The following is a 19,856-nucleotide window of genomic DNA, read 5'->3' as shown; positions in this document are numbered from 1 at the left end:
AAAAGAATGAAAGCCCCACCAAAATTATGTTTCAATGTGTGGTTCCATATTTTAAGACCACATTTAAATTTATTTTCTGAATCTTCTTGCTCTTCTTGAAACTCTGTTGATCTTAGGGAAGTTTTTACTTCTTTTTCTTCCTTCCCCTTCCATGGTTTTAAGTCATCCTGTTGCTCTTAGCAGCTGTAATGTCCACAAATTAATCTCCTGGTTTGTTTTTTTTTGCCTGCAGGGTGCTGTACCCAAAGGTAATGCCACAAAAGAGTTCATCGAGAGTTTACAGCTAAAGCCAGGACAGGTGGTTTACAAGTGCCCAAAGTGTTGTAGCATCAAACCTGACAGAGCACATCACTGCAGGTAAAGTCTTTTCTGAAGATGGCTGTTTCATCAAGACCTCACGAATTATTCACCGGTGTGCCTTGTTGTTGGAGTCTGAGGCTGGAGTGAGTCAGTTGAGGGATTGGCACACAAATTCTGTTGCCAGTAGTACCTGACACATTTAAGCTTCTCAGAAGAAATCTCATACCTTTTCTGACAGATTTTCAGATATAGGAGGCCGAGGCTACTTCGTGCAAAGTGAGAAACACTTAAAATTTTTGAGTGCTGCCTTGGCTCCAGACTTGTAACTGACATTCCATAAATTTTCATGTAAAGATGACTTGAAAAGAGACATTCTGTACCAAAATGCGTAGAAGTCCATAAAACATCTCCCAAAGGGTCAGTGTCTTTTCCATTTTTGTTTTTATTCACAAACCCATTTGTCTTAACTGTGTATCCTATTTAGAAGTAGTATTTAAGTTAAAACTGAAGTGCAGGTAACTCTACATATTTTTTAAAAGTTCAGACTTCCACATTTTCATTGAGTACTGTGACATTGTTTTGTGCTGTGTGATAGATCAGTATGCCTACTGATCTGTCATGTCCTTTCTTTTTCTGGTAGGATAAACTTCCCAGAAGAGAGTAACTGGTAGTGAGCTTTTTAGTACTAAAGGCAGTGAGCAAAAAAATAACTACTTCCTAAAATTCTCTTCTGCTTTTAAAGCAATCGAACCTGCTTTCCAGTAAGTAGTTAATAAGTTTGCACTGGTGTCACTTCCTTACCTACTCAAAAAGCAATACATACAGAGAGAGCTCATACCTGGGCTACTGCTGATTCATGCAGTGGTCTTGTGGGGAGGGAAATACATGGTAATGAGCTGAGCAAACTTGTCCTGCTGATTGCTTTTTTTTCATATTTGTTTTCAGAGCTTCAGTTTGCAAATGTTTTTCTTTTTTGTTGTGTTTTTTTTTCTTTTTTTAAATTTTAATGAAAATCAGGAGTTGGTTATTCAGCAGGAGCGATGTGATCATGCCTATCACTTACTAATGCTACTGTAAAATCCGCTCTGACAGCTTTTCAATTATGAATGAAACTTCACATCTAAAATGCCGTCTTGATGATTACTCGCAGTGTAGGTAAATGAAAAAGACTCTGGCTAAGCACAAAACCTTGTCACTATGGTACTTTTTTCTATGCTTTAAGATAAGTTTTTAGACATTAAGATTTGGGAAGGTGATCCACTGACCACTGATGTTGTTGAGAATCTTCAGTCAAACTTTTTTTTTTTTTGTGGCCTAGGGAGATTTATTAGACTTCAACACATCAAGGTTGAGCATCTGCATCAGCAGGAGCTACTGCTAGCTGTATGCCAGAGGGACCAGGGTGTTTTTGATGAATGTGCTATTTAGTGAGTCCCCTGTGCCCAGTAAACTAGTCCTGCCAGCATTTGGAAGCTAGGTGGTTGAGTGGGGGAAAGTGTGTGAGTATCCCTGCTGCTGTAGTGTTTAGTTGTGGTTTCTGTGTTTCCTTTTCCACCAGCTAGCTTCCTGTTCTGCCTGTCATCCAACTGTTTTTGGTATGTGTACATGGAATAAAACTTCCCCTCCCAGCCTCCTCTCCTATCCCTTTCACATCTGTGGCTTGGCATCTTCAGGTTGTCCCTCTGGGGAAGTAGGAGCAGTTGAAGGGTTGCTTGGGTACTCACCTCTCTTAGAGCCCAAGGCAAGTTTGTGCACACCTGCACACAGGGAGGCATCCTCCTCCTTTACCACCTGCCTCACCTTACCCCCTCCTTTTTTTATCACAATGATAAATACTTGTCATACGAAGTACATTATCTGGCAGATAAATTGCTTTTACTGTGCCTGCTGATTTTAGACCCCATGTAGCCCAAAATAATTTTAAGCTGCTTGTTCTGGCAAAATGAGGCTTTTCATGTTTCCCGCTGCACCTGGGGCTGACAGGTAGTAGGGCACCCAGGTCTGCCTGAGGAGAAGCAGCTCCTGATCTGGCCCCGTGCTGGGAGGCTGGGGCCTGCCTGCCTGGACTTTCATTTAGGATCAGGCCTATAGCAACTCATTTGTTTTTCAGTCATAGCACATATCCTTGGGGATTATCCCCTCCCACCGTGTAAAGTGAGTGAAAGGCTGTTCTGACAGAGATGTTTTCTATTGTTTATTCATACATGCTGATAAGAACATGTGTATGTTTTCGTTTGAGTTTCCCTTAAGTGTTTGGGTGTTGAAGTTTATTATTTATATTAAGGTCAAAGTGCTTTTTGTTATAAGAAGAAAAATAAAATTAGCAGAGCACTCAGTCCTTTCTGTTTCATTGCTGCCAGAATTGTTCTGGAATGGCTGTTTCCTTTCTGGGTCTATTGTTTGTTTGCTTTGGGGTTTTGTGTTTTTTGATATTTGATTTCTGTGCTTGTTTGTGCAATGTGGTATCAGGAGACTGCCTTTCGTCTCCTAGCATATGAGAAAGCAGCAGAGAAAAAGACTTCCTTTATTATGTGAGTTGAAGCAGTTACTGACTAAGCAAGAGAATGATGTTCAGACAAAGTAATAGTGTTTTAATTATTTGACTTCCAGCCACAATTTACATGCTGGCAAGAATTTGAATTTTGATTTTATTAGTCTGGTTTTGTGAAGTGCTTTAACATCTAATTTCACCTTGAATGTATATTGTGCTACCATCTTCCTGACTGACTGCCACAGTTTTCTACTAGTATGTGGCTTACCTTGATGTCAATAATCTTTTCTAATGCCTTATTTATTTTCCTTTTTTGCAAGTTCCTGCTACCAGCAAGCGTTGGGAAATAAACTTTAGTCTGTTATTAGCAACTTTGAAAAGTATCTTTATTCATTACTGCCTTTTATATCGTTGTAGTTTCTGTTTGGTTTTAATCTGTGGACATTTTTACAGGCCTTATATATTAAAACTAAACATAATCACAGATTTTTTTCCATCTGCCCCAATGTATGATTCAAACTATATTTGGGAAAGAACCACTGATGTGTGGCCTTAATTTTTGTAGTGGTGGTTGGGTTTTGTGTGGTTCATTTTGAACAGGCTTAGTCAAGTAAGCAAACCACAAATATGAATATGGTGGCAAGTAAATTCTTTTAGATTCAGATTTCTCCTCTGATTCTTTTCCTGAATTTATTTGTCCCCCAACCCCCTGTGAAATCTTGTGTTCCTGGAAGGAAAAGTGCTGTTAATACAGACCTGTGTTCTTTCAGTGTTTGCAAGAGGTGCATTCGGAAAATGGACCATCACTGCCCGTGGGTCAATAACTGTGTAGGAGAGAATAACCAGAAGTACTTTGTACTGTTTACAGTAAGTATTTTGCAGGTGATGCTTGAGGTTGTCCAGTGGGAAGTGCTGAAATGCAGTGTGTAGTCTGTGAAGCAGCTCCCAGTGCTGGCATTCTCTTCCTTCGTGTTTTGGAAGAACTTTATGGGGACCTGCTACAGGCTTCTGTTTCACTAATTAGGGAACACACACACCCCCACCCATCCATCCACAGCACTGGGAAAAGGCATCACAGGAAGCCTTTGTCAGGGGTTTTTGAGGTTTGTATTGGTGGTTGTTCAGCACCTATTTTGTGATGTGAGTAGTTTACTGTGGTGCTGAGCTCTTCGAGGCAGGGGCCATCCCTTTACATCAAACAGTGGCTGGTAGGGTCCCAGGCATATGTAGGGCTCCTAAACATTATAGTTGTATGAGTACCTGTGTGGGATCATGTAATAAGAGCTGTTGCTACATCTCAAAGAAGGAGTGGGAAGTCTGCATCCCCTTAGATAAGAATTATCCACCTTTTAATTGCAAGTGGTTTAGTTTTGTACTTGAAAACCAAGGAGGTGCACGACTTTTTGTACTATATCTGTAGCATCATGAGTAAGAAAACAGGAGTACAAACTTGAATACTGGATATTTCTGGAAGGTTTGAAATGTGTTTCATCAAAGTGAACTGCAAGTATCCCGTGGGAGTAGTGTGAACATTACAAGGCTGAGTTTCAGTGATGCTCTGTTTTATTAATAAATCTTCTGAGACATCTGTAGGTTTGAGGAAGTATGTTCTCATATTACCAAGCAGAAAGGAGGAGATTTTCAGTTAAATGAAAGGCTTAGTGTTCTGTGGTGTGGTTTGCAAGGATGTGGATTACAGAACAAAATGAATCCCATTTCTTTCCTATGAGCAAGCAGGTTTTTTTTTTACCTTGAGAGGTGAGCTAGGTATTTTAGTCCTATCAAAAGGATTTCAGTTTCTATTAAAACTTGATGTCCACTTTCTAGCAGACTGTATTTAACACTTAATTTGGTTGAGAGAAACAAAATAAGGATTTCTGGTTTTATTCTTAGATATTCTTTTTGACCTGTGAGGAAGTGAAAGAACAGCAGCATGCTCAGCTTGTGAGGAAAACCCAAATACTCCCCTATTGCCTTTTACTGCTTCCAGAGGTGTTTCTTGTTACAAAGTCTCTCTCACTTCTATGATCTGCCTATCTTTGTCAGAGTTTGTACCTTCAGGAGAGTAATTTTTTTAGCCCTGTCTTAGTAAATTGTAATCTATGTGCAGCATTGCACATAGCTTTTGTTCTTTTTGTTACATACACTTTTTATTACAAAGCTAAGACCTAGCTTAAACCAAAAATGATTAAGTATGAAGTATTAAATCCTGAGAGAAACTTTCCATGCCAGTGTCTGCCTCAGGAGAAAGTACTTGTTAAAAAAATACATCATTTTTCTGAACCTCATACTGGAAAACAGATAAAAGTGCATTCTCTGGTTAAAACAAATTAATTGTTGTTTCTCTGGGAAGCTGTAGTGCTGTCAAGAGCAAGGATGTAAGCTTTGACAACAGGATACCTTGATCAGTGTTACTGTTCTCTGAAAGCCATGCAGTACTCAGCTGAGGTAAGGACAGTGAGCTGTGTGGAAGGCCACTCTGGGACACAGGAGGCTGGATTTGGATCCAGCTGGCATTAAATTCAGCAGTCTGCCTTGTGTTCGCTCAGAGCTGTTAGTAAGGAGAGAATGAGTCTGTGTAGTCTTGGCATTTGCCAGCTTCATGGTGCTTTTTCAGGGGAGATAGGAGAGCTTGATGGTTTTGGGAGTTGTTTGTGGTTTGATTTTGAAATCTTAGCACTATGCTTTCAAATAAAGTGTTGGGAAGATTGAGCATTTTGGTCTTTGAGCTCACTTGGTGCCTGTATTACATCCTTTATTTTTCAGATGTATATAGCACTGATTTCCCTGCATGCTCTAATCATGGTGGGATTTCACTTCTTGTACTGCTTTGAAGAAGACTGGACAAGTGAGTATAAACAAAATACTTTATTAAAATAGCAGATTACCCTTTGAATAAGAACTTACAATGCAGTAAGTTGCTTGTTTCCGAAGAATGCAATCAAGGTTCTGCTATGCTAGCTCTGTTTTTTTTATTATTTTTAATGATCAGTCCTGGAACTTCATAATTCTTTCTTACCTGCTGGAATCTCTTTCCTGAAAAGTCCTGTTTTAACTTTTATCTGATAGTGCCTAGGAAAAAGCTGATATGTAAAGACACCTGAGGAGTATGTGTGTAATAACCTACTGTTCACGTGAACACAGCACTAATTTCCTGAATGCCAGCAAAAGATAAGAAGAATGTGTATGCTTTTTTAAAAAGGGTAATGTGAATCATTCTTGCAAGACTGCCAGGAAAACATGCTAGCTCAGATCCAAAAATCCACCCTCACAAGAACAAACAATTCTTTTTCTCAAAAAAAACCCCAAAACAACCCAACAAACCAAAAACAGAGCCCAAGCAGCTCAAAAAAGCCAAACCAAAAACCTCAGCATCACTCTGAAGTAGTCAGTGAGTAAACATTCACAAAGTCAGTCTATCTATATTCTTAAAATCACATGTGGATGTATAGGAAATCCCCAAGGTAATGCTGAGTTGAACAGCAAGGTGTCAGAGAATTTGTGGGCACTTGTATGTGCTGCTTATGACTTAGTTTGGAAAAGGATGAGGGTTTTTTCCTTGGAATTTCAGTAGTGTTATTCAATATAATGACTGGTTTTAGTTTATAGTACTGCAGAGGATACACATATTAATTGAACTTGATGAGGTTGTTCTGCACTTCAGAACTTGGTAAAACAGCTGCCAGCTGTCACTGAGAACATCTGCATTTGACCGCAGTGGCCAGGGCCATAAGGGAAGGATACATCAAAAGGTAGTTTCCCTTATCTCCTTTCTTAGAGCCTGTTCCTGTGGAGAAAGCACTTTCCTAGCTGTCTCAGGCTTAGGTGGCAGAACAGTGCTGTTAGGAGAGATGGATGTGTTGTTCAGCTGCCTTGTGTTTGTGCAAATTGTGTTAGTCCCTGATTATGGTGAATCTGTTTAAGCTGAAGATCTCATGAGAAAAATACAGGCTTTTGATGAGAGTCTTAGATTTCAAAAAAATCTGGAGATGTTCTGACATTTACAGCACTGAGCACTATGACTTTGGCCCTATAACATTCCTTTCTTCTGCTCCTTTTTTCTAATTACCTTCTTGGTTTTTTTTTTTAATAGCTCTTGCTTGAGTTTGCATTATTGAGTATGAGGAAAAATAGGAATTTGGCTTAATCTGACATTCTTTAAGTGACAGCTTAGAGCAGTTATGAAAAGGAAGCATACCCTGGTTTTATGTTGGTGCTGCATAAGCTCGTGTCCTGACTGCCAGCTTGAGATTTCTAATGGACTTATCACTGTGGAAAATCTGTTAAGGCTAAGGTTTAAGAGAGAAGCTCCAGGTGAAATTGAGTAGAATGGAATCCTAGCCAGTGTGCTGGGGGAACTCTGAACTAGAAAAGAAAATTACAATCTTGAAGCGTTGCAGGGTCTTTGGTGGGTTTTTTGGCTTTTTTTTAAACTTGAGGGAGCGATCATTTTATGCTTGCATGTCAGAGCTTCCCTGTGTGTCTTGCTGGGAATGTTGTCCAAATAATTCATTTGATAGTTTGAGTACGGAAAACTCGTGGCTTAGCAGGTGTTTTGCAGCTGGTGCATTACTTGGTGTCTGCCCTTCCAACTCTGTTGTTTTGTCTTCACAGAGTGCAGTTCCTTCTCCCCACCAACTACAGTGATTCTCCTCATCCTCTTGTGTTTTGAGGCTCTCCTATTTCTCATCTTCACCTCAGTTATGTTTGGGACCCAAGTACACTCCATCTGCACTGATGAAACGGTGGGTGTCACACACTCTCTCCTTTACCCTGTCTCTCACCATCTGTAGAAACAGTAATGGGCTGTGGGGTTTTACCTCACAGCACAGGGAGTCCATGTACCCTTTGAGGAGAGATCCAGTGTAATAAAGCTGAGCTAGCACGGTGCTGGATGGTGCTCTCTGAAGGTCACTGTGGGAAGTAGGGTACTCCTATGTATTGGCTGGAGTGCTGTGTTGACAGTACTTCCCATAAAATAGGCATAGGTAGCTGGGATTATTCTGTAGAGAATATTTGTCCCTGTGGATTGGAGAACTTTTTTTCTTTAATGAGGTGCTTTTACATTGGGATTGTCTGAAATTCACCTGTGTCCTGGTTGTCACTGTGCACAGGTTTGTGTGCTGGTAAGCCAAGATGAGTAGGTGGGGGAGGAATACCCACACACACAGAGGCTTTTTTTTAACCTAGAAGATTTTCCAATCTTAGATACCTGTTCAACAGTTCAAAAACTCTTGCCAGAGGGAAAAAGAAATGGGAGTGGAGCAGGCTCACGGGACCCTGCTGGACACAGTCTGCTGCAAATCCACCAAGTCATCCCAAATTCAAAGGTGGCATAGGAGAGATTATATAATAATATTACAGTCCTAAATCCATGTATTTGCCCACTTCTGTAACGATGGAGCTGGGGACTCCGGTGGGTGTTCCCACACTTGTGAATACTTCCACTCTTCACCAAGCATGCTCAGGTAATTGAATTAACTGGGGTGGTTGGAGAGAAGTGATAGTCTTAAAAGAGTGACAACTCTTCTTTCCTCCCTGCCTCCTTTAGGTTTCTTTTCCTTGTTTGCCCATGGCCAGTTGAAGCTAGCATAAGTATTTTTGCTACTGTCAGAGAGCTGTGACTGGCATTATATGCTGTATGGGCCCATTGCTCTGAGCCTTTTTTTGCAGTGCTCTTTTTAATGCTTGGCTTCAGCAAGAGGCTGATGTTCCACCTGTCTGTGTTCAGAGGAAGACTTCACTGTTCTTTCTGATGGGGAGAGCCCCAGGAAGAAGTACAGTGTGGTACAGATCCTGCTGAGCTTGTGTTCATCAGTAAGTGTGTAAATTAGCAATGCTGCCTGTGAAATCATTGTTTGAATTTCTCTATCTTCAAAACATGTCAAGAATTTTTAGAAACTGCTTCCTATGGCTGGGCACCCATATAAGTCCCCAGATTTTCCCTTCCACTCTAATTCTGGGGACTCATAGATGTTAAAGGAACAATGCCACATTCTAAAATTAAAAAAATGAAATATGGTCTCCCCTTGTTGGGTTGTGGCTTTTTATTTTTGGGTGGTTTTTTTAATATGTACCAGTAAGGATTTTGCTCCATGGAATGTCTCATTGTTGGTGTGCCAGCATTGAGCTAGCTGTCTGGCAACCAGTCTGTTTTGAGCAGAGGAATACTTCCAGGTGAAGTGCTTCTTGGTGTGCTCTCTTGTAGTGTTGTAACTCACATTTTAGAGACAGGGCTGTGTGTTGCCGTTTTTCACCTTTCTATTCCAGTCACTGGGCAACTTCATTCCTCATCTCAAGTACGCTGTCCCAGCAAGATGGTTCCTTTCTGCCTGGAGGGACCCAGAACCCTGGTATTTTGCTGTTGTCTCTGGAGGTGACATTTACCAGGGATCAGCACAACTCCTGCAATTGTCCCCTGTTGTGTTGATCAGAGCTCCCAGCGTCAGTAATTTGAGGCACGCAGATGCATTGCAGCGCATTACTGCGTAGCGTGGGAGACACGTGCAGGTCAGGAGAAACCGTACCTTGCAAAAGATGCAGAGTCAAGGAGCTGGGTGATCTGCCAGCTGCTGCTGCTGCCCGTGGGAGAGTGATGCTCTCCAGTGACTGCTCTTACTCATTGTGCTTCTATGGCAGCCAGGCATATATGGCTTTCCTGACAGACCAAATTCACTCCTGGGCTTTAGACACAATATGGATTTTTTTTTTTTTAATGTTTAACTAGTGAATGTTCCAGCTGATTGCTTGATGGCTTATTTTTGTTCTGCCTCTAACCTTTACTAAACAATGCCAATGATTTCTTCAAATCAGTATCTTATTTAACCCTCTCTCCATGCTGTCAGCCCATGCATGTTTTAGCAGTGATTCTAATGACACATGAAGAGGCACCAGGTAGACTGAGCTACACTGAGCCATGGGCACTTCCTGAACTTGCTTGGTGAATCTGGGAGCATTATAGTGATTTTCTTTGGGTTAGTGGGTTTTTTGGTTTTGTTTTTTTTTTTTTTTGTCTGCGAGCTTGTGATGGTTTCTTCTAAAACTTTTCCATCTGGTTAGCACATAATGCATTCAGCCATTAAAGCACATATTTTTTGTTTGGTTTTAAGTGGTGGGGTTTTTTTTGACATCAGAGGCAATTGGATGGCAGGTCTTAAAATGTTTCTGAAGTATGTAGGTCTGAAGAAAATGAAAGCAATTTTATTTTCAAGGAACAGTTTCTAGATTTAATATTTTTTAATATCAAACAGTGAGAAGAGAAGAAAAGGCAGTACAGATGCATTTGTATTTTCTTACTCTGTCCTTTGGATAAGAGGTAATTGAGAGTAGACCTTTCCCCGAATCCAGAACTACAGAATCTGAGTATTTGACTGAAAATGTGATATTTCTGTTTTCAGGGAATAGAACAGTTGAAAAAGGAAGAGAGAAGATGGGCTAAAAAAACAAAATGGATGAACATGAAAGCAGTATTTGGCCATCCGTTCTCTATAGCATGGCTTAGCCCATTCGCAACACCAGACCAAGGAAAAGCAGACCCGTACCAGTATGTGGTCTGAGGAATTCCTGACCAGCATTTCCACTAAAATAGAAACATATTACAGCACTACTGTTACAAATTTTCCATGAATGTTTAAAACAAAAAGCAAAACAAACTTTTTTTATGTCTATTAAATGGCTGATAATTGCAGAGGAAAAGCAAGCCCTATATTCCACCATTTTAGATAATTCTATATCTCTGGCTGAAACTGCTGCTGCTTTTTCTTTTTTTTTTTTCCTTTTCTTTTTTTTTCCCCTTTCTTTTTTATCTCATTAACTTTACTGGCATTTGTTTCTCTCTGCTTTCTGTATGGCATAACTAATGTGAAGGGGATCCTCTCTTCTCTGTTATGACCCACCTCTTCTGAGTAAATTCTCATGCTGTCTCCTGACTGTGATGAGCTCTGTGGATGACATGTGAGTGCCAACAGCCCTACACAGACACATTTGGACTTCCTGAAGGAGCACATTGCTCTTTCATAAGTGAACTTGAACGGGAAAGCAGATACTTCACGTACCAAAAGGTGCAAGACCAGAAGGCAACACAGCAAGAGAGCCAGTTGACCTGGTGATCACAAACAGTTAAAGTACTTAAACGTTGCCAACACCAATTCCCACTCCACCCTCCTTTTTCCTTCCAGCCACAGAACTGATTCCATCTTTCTGGCATTATTTTGTCTGTTCCCTCCCTTGTGTGCAGGAAATTGTTGCCCCTTTAGGATAACTGTGGCAGATTTAGAAGACTGTTTGGATTATTACATGCCTTACACTTCCAGGAAAGAAAGAAAGCTAATTTTCAAGTGTTTAGAGTAGCAGAATCATGTTTTTTTTGTGTGTGTTTGTCTTGGTAAATGACTTGTTAGAGCAATGCCTGCTAAACGGTGTTAACGTGAAAAACTGACATGAATGCCCAGATTCCTATAAAGACTAATATTGATGGGATGTGTAAGTGTTCCAGGGTGATAGATTCTATATTGTTAGCATTGCCCTGGTTTAGAGCTTTGTAAATCTTTTCTCCTATTTATGCATACATGTGTATGTGTGTAAACACAGGCACATATATGTGTAAGGGTTTGAAACTGGGAAATATTTATGGTAAGGAGCATGCATGCTGTTATGAACTGTGTGGTGATGAAAGTGGGAGGGACAGAAGGCATTCCAAAAATGGGTAGAGCTAAACCATTCATAATTACAACTGACATCTTATGTTCAGGCAGGAATTTTATTATATTTTTGATTCACAACTCCCATGGGCTCATCAAGTGAATTGCAAACAAAAGAAATACACAAATCAGCTGCGTCTGTGACTTCCAAGGAATCTTTTCTTTCCTTGGTTTAAAATATTTTTTTGGAAACTGACCTGTTTAGACTGCTTCAAAGCCACGTGGGAAGGGAGGGAAATCAGGGAAGGAGAAATTGAATGGATGTCTCATTTTGGAAGTAATGTGAATGCTGCATCTTTTCAATCTGTCAATGCTTCCATATGGAAAACAAATGCAATAAAACTTTTCCAAAAACTTGTTTGCTGTTCTTCCTTTCTTTGCTCCAAATCTTAGGAAAAATCTAATGGTTTTCTGAACTTTCACTTCTGTGTGCAAGCAGGCAGAAGCATATGAAGGTTAGCTTGAGTGTTCAACTTCTAAGTTGGAGAGTGAGTTAATTGGTAATATACTGATCTGTTAATCAGTGGTTTATTTCGCCACTTGGGAGAGGCTGTAACTCTGGTTTTAGTGTGTGATGGTGTTTCTCAGAGAACGCTCCCAAGCTTAATAGTTAAGCTGGATCTTGGGCTATGGTCAGTCCAGCCGGTGAGACACGTGCAGGAGATGATTTGAACTGGTAGAGAATCTGGCCCTTATGCTGCCTTGATGCAAAATCAGATTTATTGAGGGGAGAGGCTTTTTATATTGAGTCAGCTAGGCAATTAACTAATTAATGCACCTCTCTGTAGTTCACTGCTTCAAAAATTGTTTTGATTACAAATTCTACGTTCCAGTTTGGGTTTATTTTAATTACCCTTATTAGCTATGCATTCTGGAGGAAGATTGATTACATTTTTCTGGCATTTTGACCATTGTGGAAAAATGCCTAGCTACTGAGTTTTTCTTGCTTCAAACCAAATGCAAATTGTTAAACAGTGTTATATAGTCCTGATATTTTCAGTCAAACTGTGTGTTTTGTTTTTTAAACGAGGCACCATCCCAGAAGTGCCACCAGTACCTGTCGTGTGTGTGTGGCAATAACCATGGCCTTCAGCTTTCCTTGTGCTGCACAGCTCGGTGGTGCCGTTTGGTGCAATTTGAATGGTGCTAAAAGTAAGACAGTACTAATAGGAGAAGGGCAGACTTATTGGTTAGCTGATGGAAAGTATTTTCTTGGTCAGGACTACCCCATTTCAGGTGCTAGTTCTGTTTTAGTGTGGCCAAGAGAAATTGAAAGAAAGTCAAACAGGGCACTTCTGGAAAACTAAGTGGTGCTCCAAGCAGAAACGAGTGCAAGGAACTGCTGTAAGAAAAGTCTGCCTTAATCATGATTTCCAATGGCGGTGCTTCCTGTGTCTTCTCTGTAACCATCAATTTGTCTCAATGCTTGTCTTTCTGGTTTGCTCTTTCCTTTCATGTCTTAAAAGTGCATTGAAGGAAATTAATGCATTTCTTCTAACATTCAAGAGCTGTCCTGCAGATTGCTTCTGGGTCAGACCATGCAGCCCACCGTCCTTCTCTGGCTCTGGGCAGGAGCAGATACCGAGGGCAGTAATTGGAGAAAGAGGGTATATCCTACAGCATCGCAGTGGTCACAGGTTAACCTTGTCTTACTGTCCCCATGTTTGCAATGTTGTGCCTCTTACATAAAGAGGAGTGTCCAATATTTTATATTTCCTCAGTGTATATCTTCTCTTTTCAGTATTGGTTCAAAATTATGTAATTTGAAATAGGGAAAGATGATGCTTTCTAAGCATATTTTTTCTTCTATTAAGTGGAATAGCTGCAGGATGGGAAGGAGAAACAGGTGTTGGTTTAATGCAATACAGAAAATTCTCACTTTCTAAAATAATGGTGAGAGATTTATGCAAGTATTTTTTTTTTTTAAAGTTTCATTAAACAGTAATGAAATGTCCAACAGCTGTGCATTCCTTCCATCTCCCTTAGATTCTTTTTAAGGCATAACCTCATGCCCTACTGGCCATGTGGCTGGCAGCCAAAAATAGATCAAGATACAATTATAAAACTTCTGTTTATTTTGAAACCATGCTGTGAAGGGATTAGTGAGGTCAGGTTGGGAGAGAGAAAGTACGCCTCTAGCTGCTCTGATGAACTGCTCCCTAATTGGCATTAGCACAACCTCAGCCTGACCTTGCTTATTGCCTTGGTTAGCAGATGCTGATAGGAGCAGGTGAGCAATGTTTTTTTGGGAGGAAAGGATGGGTTTCTGCCCAGAACTGTTCCAAATCTGTATTCCCAGTCTAGATGGCAGCAAGGATTGAAAGGAATTACACAAATGAGTGAGGGCAGGGTTGAAGCTTGTGCTTGCAGAGAGAGGTTTAAATGCCTGGTGTCTGTCTCTCCTCCTGCTCTGTGCTACTTGTTTTCCTTTTCCCTAGATGCTCACACAGTAAGTGCTCCAGCCATGCTCCAGCCAGTTTGTCACTGACACATGGGAAAGCTCTGCAGTTCGCTAAAGAACAGAGCGCAACCAAAGGTGGTCTCTTGCTTTAAGCTGCCAAAGCCTCTGCCTCCTGGATGCACAGCCACTGGGTGCTGGAAGTGCAGTATCCCAGAGGAAAAGCTCATAGTAGTGCTAGAACGCTTTGCCAAGGGTCTGCTGTGCACAAACTCTGCTCCTCTCCAGCTTGCCCAGCAGGGAGGTAAGGTCGGGCCCTGGCTGTGGCACACCAAGTGTGGCATCCCAAGGGACCAGGGGCTGCAAGGGATTTTCCCTGGAGCACTTAAAACGGTACATTTGCAAGCTTGGGAGCAGGGTGAGGTGCTGCAGGCGTGTGTTTAGCATTCGAAGTCCTTCAGGGCTTGAATTTTTCCCAAATTACAACCCTGAGGAATTCCGATTTGGTGTTGCATCATTCCTTTCTGCACCTTCACTGCTGGGTTTCTCCTAAGTCAGCACGAGAAACTGGGCATGAATGAAGGAATGAAGTTCACAGAAGCTTTGCACGCAGTGCTGCGGTTTCTGGTGTGCTTTCTCCTGGGTCTGCTCATGCTGACTCAATGTTCTTGCAAACTGAGCTGCTGCTGCTGTGTTATTTGCGAGGCTGACAGTGAGTGCAGCTGTGGTGCTGCTGAGCTGCTGCCTGTATTCCTTTCCTCTCACTGCAGAGCTTTGGATGTTCTGTGTGTTGTCAAGAATAATCTGTAGAATTAGTACGTGACAAGTGCACTGTTCATCCAGCACTTCTAAAACTCTTCTTTCTTACAGTTTTAACTGAATTTGTGCATTTTTTTCATTTCCTTGAGCTTCTCAAAACTTGGATCCAGTATTCTTGCTTCTCTAAAAACAAACTTTCTGTGTGGTCACTTGTATATCAATATGAGTGGATCATACACAGCTGCAGATCTGACTCCTCTCTTAAGCAATACAGAAAATGGGAATAAAAAATTGTGCCCTATTTCACACAGTGGCAGCCTTAAAAAAAATCATTAAGAAAATAAAGTTTAGTTCCTTATTCCTACATGGAGAAGACTACCAGGAAAAAAAGTCACTGCCTAAATTTGATAGATCTGTTCTTTAAGTACAATCAAAATGTTTGCTTTACTGAAAGTGACGTTCTTGAAGGGAGAATGAGTCAGAATACTGATTGACCAAGGCTCCGGTCCCATTTTGAAGCCTCCACTTTCACCTGTACAGATTTTCTCACCTCCCAGCAGGTTCTCTGGCTTGCATTGTGATTTGTCTTTGACAATTTGCTAAATGGAAGTTGTGTTTTTAAATATTTGCTCTTAACTGGCACGGAGTGAGCCTCTATTGACAAGCCTAGGTGTGGCAGTGGTAAATTCCTGATTGCTGGAGAAAAGTGCAGTATTTTGGCTGTGCCTGAACTATTGCAAAAAAAATGCCCAAACAAGGTGAAACTCTTGTTGTATTTTGTCACTCATTGGAAGGATTCAAAAGCCACGTGAGAAGAGGTCCATGTTTCCAAAAAGGCTGGCTTTTCAGAAGCCATCTCTGTACCCTAAAAATCAATAGCAACTGATACCAAAATACATCACCAAGATTCAGATTATCCACGAATTTGATCTTGTGTGAGGGTTTTGCTGTTAAATTTGGAGATGAAACTCTCAGTAATGCAGGGTGTCTGTCTTCATTGTTAACTCAAACTGGAATGGCATCAGCCTGGCTATAGGTAGGCAGTTCTGCATGTGCTACCGTGCTTGGTGCCCAAATATCTGCTGTAAGTGTGAGACGACCATAAACTCTTCTCTTCTTGCAGGGTATTGAGCGACTTAAAAACCAGAAGCCAACCTGGGAGAAGATCAGCGGCTGGGAAGGAATGAAGCTGGCGTTTGGCGGTGCCTTCTCCCTGGGTTGGTTCAACCCTTTCTCAAACCTGAACTGCAAGAGCCCAGTGCTGGCTGAAGCAGTGGCAGCAGCTCCTGCATCTGAAATTATGACCCAAGAAGAAATCGAGCAGTTTCTGGCTCGAGATGTTGCCGTCCAAATGTTGCATGAATAAGCAAAGCGTCCTCCACAATGCCAGGAGAAGCTTTCAGGTGTTCCTTTTAATAATTACTTGTGCTGGAGATTTAAGGGTTGCTTTTTAGCATATTTTCTGGTGCATTTAAAAATTCAGGAGTATTTGTCTGGAACAGACCCTACAGCACTAGCAATGCAAATCTCCAGAGAGAACTTCATAAGTGATGGGGTTCATAAGCTCCTTTTCAGACCTGTGTCAACTGCTTTACTGAGCTTTTCTTAGATGGCCTTAAAGGACAGTTTATAATTGTCAGATAGATTGGTTCCAGTTCCCAGAAATGTGCCATCCTAGGGAGTCTGGTTAATCTTTGTTCTTACAGCCCTTTGGAGGACTAAATGTGTGATGGCAAGATTAGGCCAGCTCTGAAGGTTTTCTGGAAAAACGCATCCACTTTAGTCCATCCCGTGGGTGCTGCCTCTAGGTTATGAAAGCTGCTGCCACACTGTTCTTAGCAGAGGTGGGATACAGGGCTATGGATGCAGCACTTGGATGAGCTCACCCTGGGTGTAATTCCTTTGGGCTCTGAAATATCTCCAGGGGTCCTCTGTGCTTGTGGGACTGCTCAGGACTGGTGGTGCATGTTGGAGGTGGTGGGCTTGTGATGGTGCCAGGCTGGTGGGAGCATTCACCCATGGCCAGTGCAGCCAAGATTGGGCAAATGTTGGCTGGGTTTTCGAGCTGCTGCTGCTGGTGGGGGGAAGCTTTTGCCCTGGGGCTGTGGTTCATTCGGATGTGAGATGTGTGAAGCAGGAACTGCCTGGCTGAGCTCTGCAGCCCAGGGACCTCTGCAGCCCAGGGAGCCCTGGTCTAGGCCAGGTGCCAGGGCTATTTCTGCTGTCAAAGAGAGGGTGATGTGAACACCCTGTGATGGAGGTACTGCCTCTCTCTGTTTGACTTGTCTAATTTAGATGTCTCTCTTTTCTTCTTTTCTTGGTAGCTAGAGTTGGTAGAGAATGAACAGTGCCTCCTAATCTTACTGTGGTTTAACACTGTCCTACTAGTATGTGCCATTATGCAGGATTTCTTTACATTAATTTTGCAACCAGCTCCTGGGGAATGCTGGTGAACCTGTAGAAGGAACACTCGTCACTTGAAGAGGGCATCACTGCAGGTGGCAGTAGTGGTAGCAAAGTCATGCAGAGATGTTGCCAGCCTCTGAATTCAGATGTGCTGCAAACACTTGGCATCCTCCAGATGTCAGGGTACTTTTAATTTAGACTGTTTTTCAATTGCTTTTTTTTTTTCTTCTGTCATATCCCTTAGATTAAGTATCATTAAATTTGCAAGAGACTAGAGATGTGCTCCCCCCCAGAACATGCTTGCTTTTATCTCTCCCTCCCCTGTAACACGGACCAAAGATAAAGGAGTTTTTGGGATGAAAGCATGGTATTGTGAAAGACCTATATGAAGTTTTTATTATTTATAGGAGTAATATCAAATGGAATTTGTGCAAGATTTTTTTCCCTGTTTTTTTTTTTTTTTTTAACTCCTCAGAAAGCATCATAGTGTACATTAATGGTGTGACATTCAGGACTACTGAGGGAGGGATGGGATTCTCTCCTGGACTTGTCCTCTGCCACAGCAGTCCCATTTTCTGGCAAAGGTACTGGAAACAAACAGAGTGCCTTGACTGTTAGGAGCACAGCTTGACCAAAATCCAGAGGATATTTCCAAGTAGTTGTCCCATCCTCTGTTCCCTCTGGATGTCTCTTCTCTTTGTCAGTGCAAAATAGATCTAGAAAACACCATTAGTAACTGTGTATTTATAACCTTTGGGATAAAGGGAAACACCTCACATTGGAGGGGAAATGAGGTATCCTCTCATGTCATTTAGATACCAGGTCTTGAATGTCTTTGCCCTCTGCAGCCGTGTGGTGTTGAGGGAAGAAGCTCTCCTCCTTCTGTACTAGCCTATGTTCATCTGTCAGCATCCTGCAGGAAAGGGATGTCAGGGACATACAGATCTATAAGGGATTTCCTGTAGGGAGCAATGGGGATGTTGAAGGAGGAAGAATAAGAATGCCCTTTTTAGCTCACATTTTCTAATTTTGGCTTGCTGCTCCACCTCTGCATCCAGTTAACATCCCTGCCTCTGGTGCTGTGTCTGCAGTGGGAATGGTGCTACAGGGAGAAACTAGTTCATGGCTGAACATCACCTTGAGGCAGGCGTATAGGGATGTCAGCTTGGGAGAAACCCCCATACGCTGCGTTCCAGGGATGCTTCTCAGAACGGGGACCCCACTCTGGGACATGGCTTTGGATAAGCGTGGATGGAGGCAGCCTAATTTCTCCTCCACTCTCAAACCTGGCTCACTTCATCATGAGAACAGTGGTCATTTGTTTCTGTTTCCCACCTCTCCTATTGTTCCTCAGGTGCTGGCGTTTCTGGGTTTGTTTTTTTTTAGAGGAAACAGAAAAGTAGTGTGAAGAGGAGGGTGAGAGCCAGAACAGTCATCTCCCCTCCTGCAGTTACAGTCTGAGTGAGAGACAGGGGTGTGTCGCTGTGTCTTACACAGAGCATGGACAGCCAGCTCCAGCTGTGGTGCCCCCAAGATGTGGCAGGGTGACTTCTTATACCCAGGAAATCAGTTCTGGTGTTTCTTGTCTGTCAGTCTCCCTTGTCCTCTTCCAAAGTCCCAGTACCCCCTGGTGTATCTCCCTTCTGTCTCAGTGTAGTGTGACAACTCTCAGAAATCCCACATCTTCACAAGTTGGAAAAATCTGTTTTATCCACAGCTTTTGTATAAACCTCCTTCTTTAATGATTGACTGGTAGCTTGAGACCAAACATGATTTTCATGGAACTGAAATGAAACTCACTGTTTACTTTCCCTTCCCTCTACACACTTCTTGCCCTTTGTTAGAGCATGCCTTCATGTTCAGACCATGCTGCTATGGTCCTGGCTGGCCTGCCAGGTCCCAGGAAAGATATCCTGGAGAGCCTGCTTTTGGTGCCTTAAGTGTATGGGGCCGGGGAGGATGCTCCCCCTGCACTGCACAGTGGTTCGCTGGAGATCCCGTCACTGCTCTGACATGAGGTGATGCTCTGAAGAGGTTAATATGGGATGGACAGGGTCATGGCAAATGTGGAAAGTGTTCTCGTACTTACCTGGTGTCTTCTACAGCAGGTTTTCTATGCAAATAGAGAATTTACATCTCTTGAAAAAACACATTTTCTTGCTGTTTGTAACTCCTTTTTGTGCCTTCAATCCCTGTGATACTTACTAAAGAGCTAATACTTCATCTGCCAAGGACCACCTGCTCCTCCCTACCCTGTGGACAGGATGTACGTGGACCCTGCACCCACTCTGCCTGTGGAGAGGAGCTCCCACTCCCTGCTGTGCCACCACAGGAGGTGCAGGAGGTGGCCTTTTGGGCACCCTGTGCTGCTCTGGAGCAACAGAACACCATGGGCAGAGGGGCAGCAGGGGCAGGGCAGCCTTGACCCCTGTCCATGGCCTGGCAGCCACCTGTGTGCTCCTCTGGGAGTTCCCCACATCTTTGAAACACAAGAGAGTGGTTAAAACCTTTTTGCCTTTTTATGTCCTTCCTGGTTTTTTTCCTCTTCCCTTTTTATGGGCTGGCACATAACCAGATGTAGTCACCATTTCTTTTTTCCACTCTACTGCATTAATGCTTGAGCATTTGCCTTTTAAATAAACAAATAAATTACCCCCTATACTACTTTGTGACCTGATTTCATCTTTACCTGTGGAAACGCTGGAAACCCCAGTGCCACTCTGCCACTGGCCATGCTGTGGGACCTTGCTAAAGGTGTGCTCAAGAGTTGCTGGGGTGTGCAGTGCAGCAGTGGGCTCCAGCT

At 42.3% G+C, this 19,856-nt stretch overlaps 1 protein-coding gene across 3 annotated transcripts in view; it reads left to right on the top strand.

The window, feature by feature from the left end:
• The window catches only part of ZDHHC3 (zinc finger DHHC-type palmitoyltransferase 3), a 33,980-nt gene extending 14,277 nt beyond the window's left edge, over positions 1–19,703 (top strand). For 2 of the 3 annotated variants that reach the window (XM_069007532.1, XM_069007533.1), the window contains exons 3-7: positions 233–357; positions 3,562–3,658; positions 5,558–5,639; positions 7,406–7,536; positions 15,771–19,703. In XM_069007532.1, the coding sequence (XP_068863633.1) occupies positions 233–357; positions 3,562–3,658; positions 5,558–5,639; positions 7,406–7,536; positions 15,771–16,013 (678 nt within the window). In that variant the 3' untranslated portion in view covers positions 16,014–19,703. Of the gene's footprint in view, positions 1–232; positions 358–3,561; positions 3,659–5,557; positions 5,640–7,405; positions 7,537–10,188; positions 11,849–15,770 lie in introns of those variants that run through there. The other variant, XM_069007534.1, reaches the window with a different exon arrangement.
• The last annotated feature ends 153 nt before the right edge of the window (positions 19,704–19,856 follow it).

The sequence above is a fragment of the Aphelocoma coerulescens genome, chromosome 2, assembly GCF_041296385.1.
Source record: "Aphelocoma coerulescens isolate FSJ_1873_10779 chromosome 2, UR_Acoe_1.0, whole genome shotgun sequence".
NCBI lineage: Eukaryota > Metazoa > Chordata > Aves > Passeriformes > Corvidae > Aphelocoma > Aphelocoma coerulescens.
This window is presented reverse-complemented; position numbering and strand designations above follow the sequence as displayed.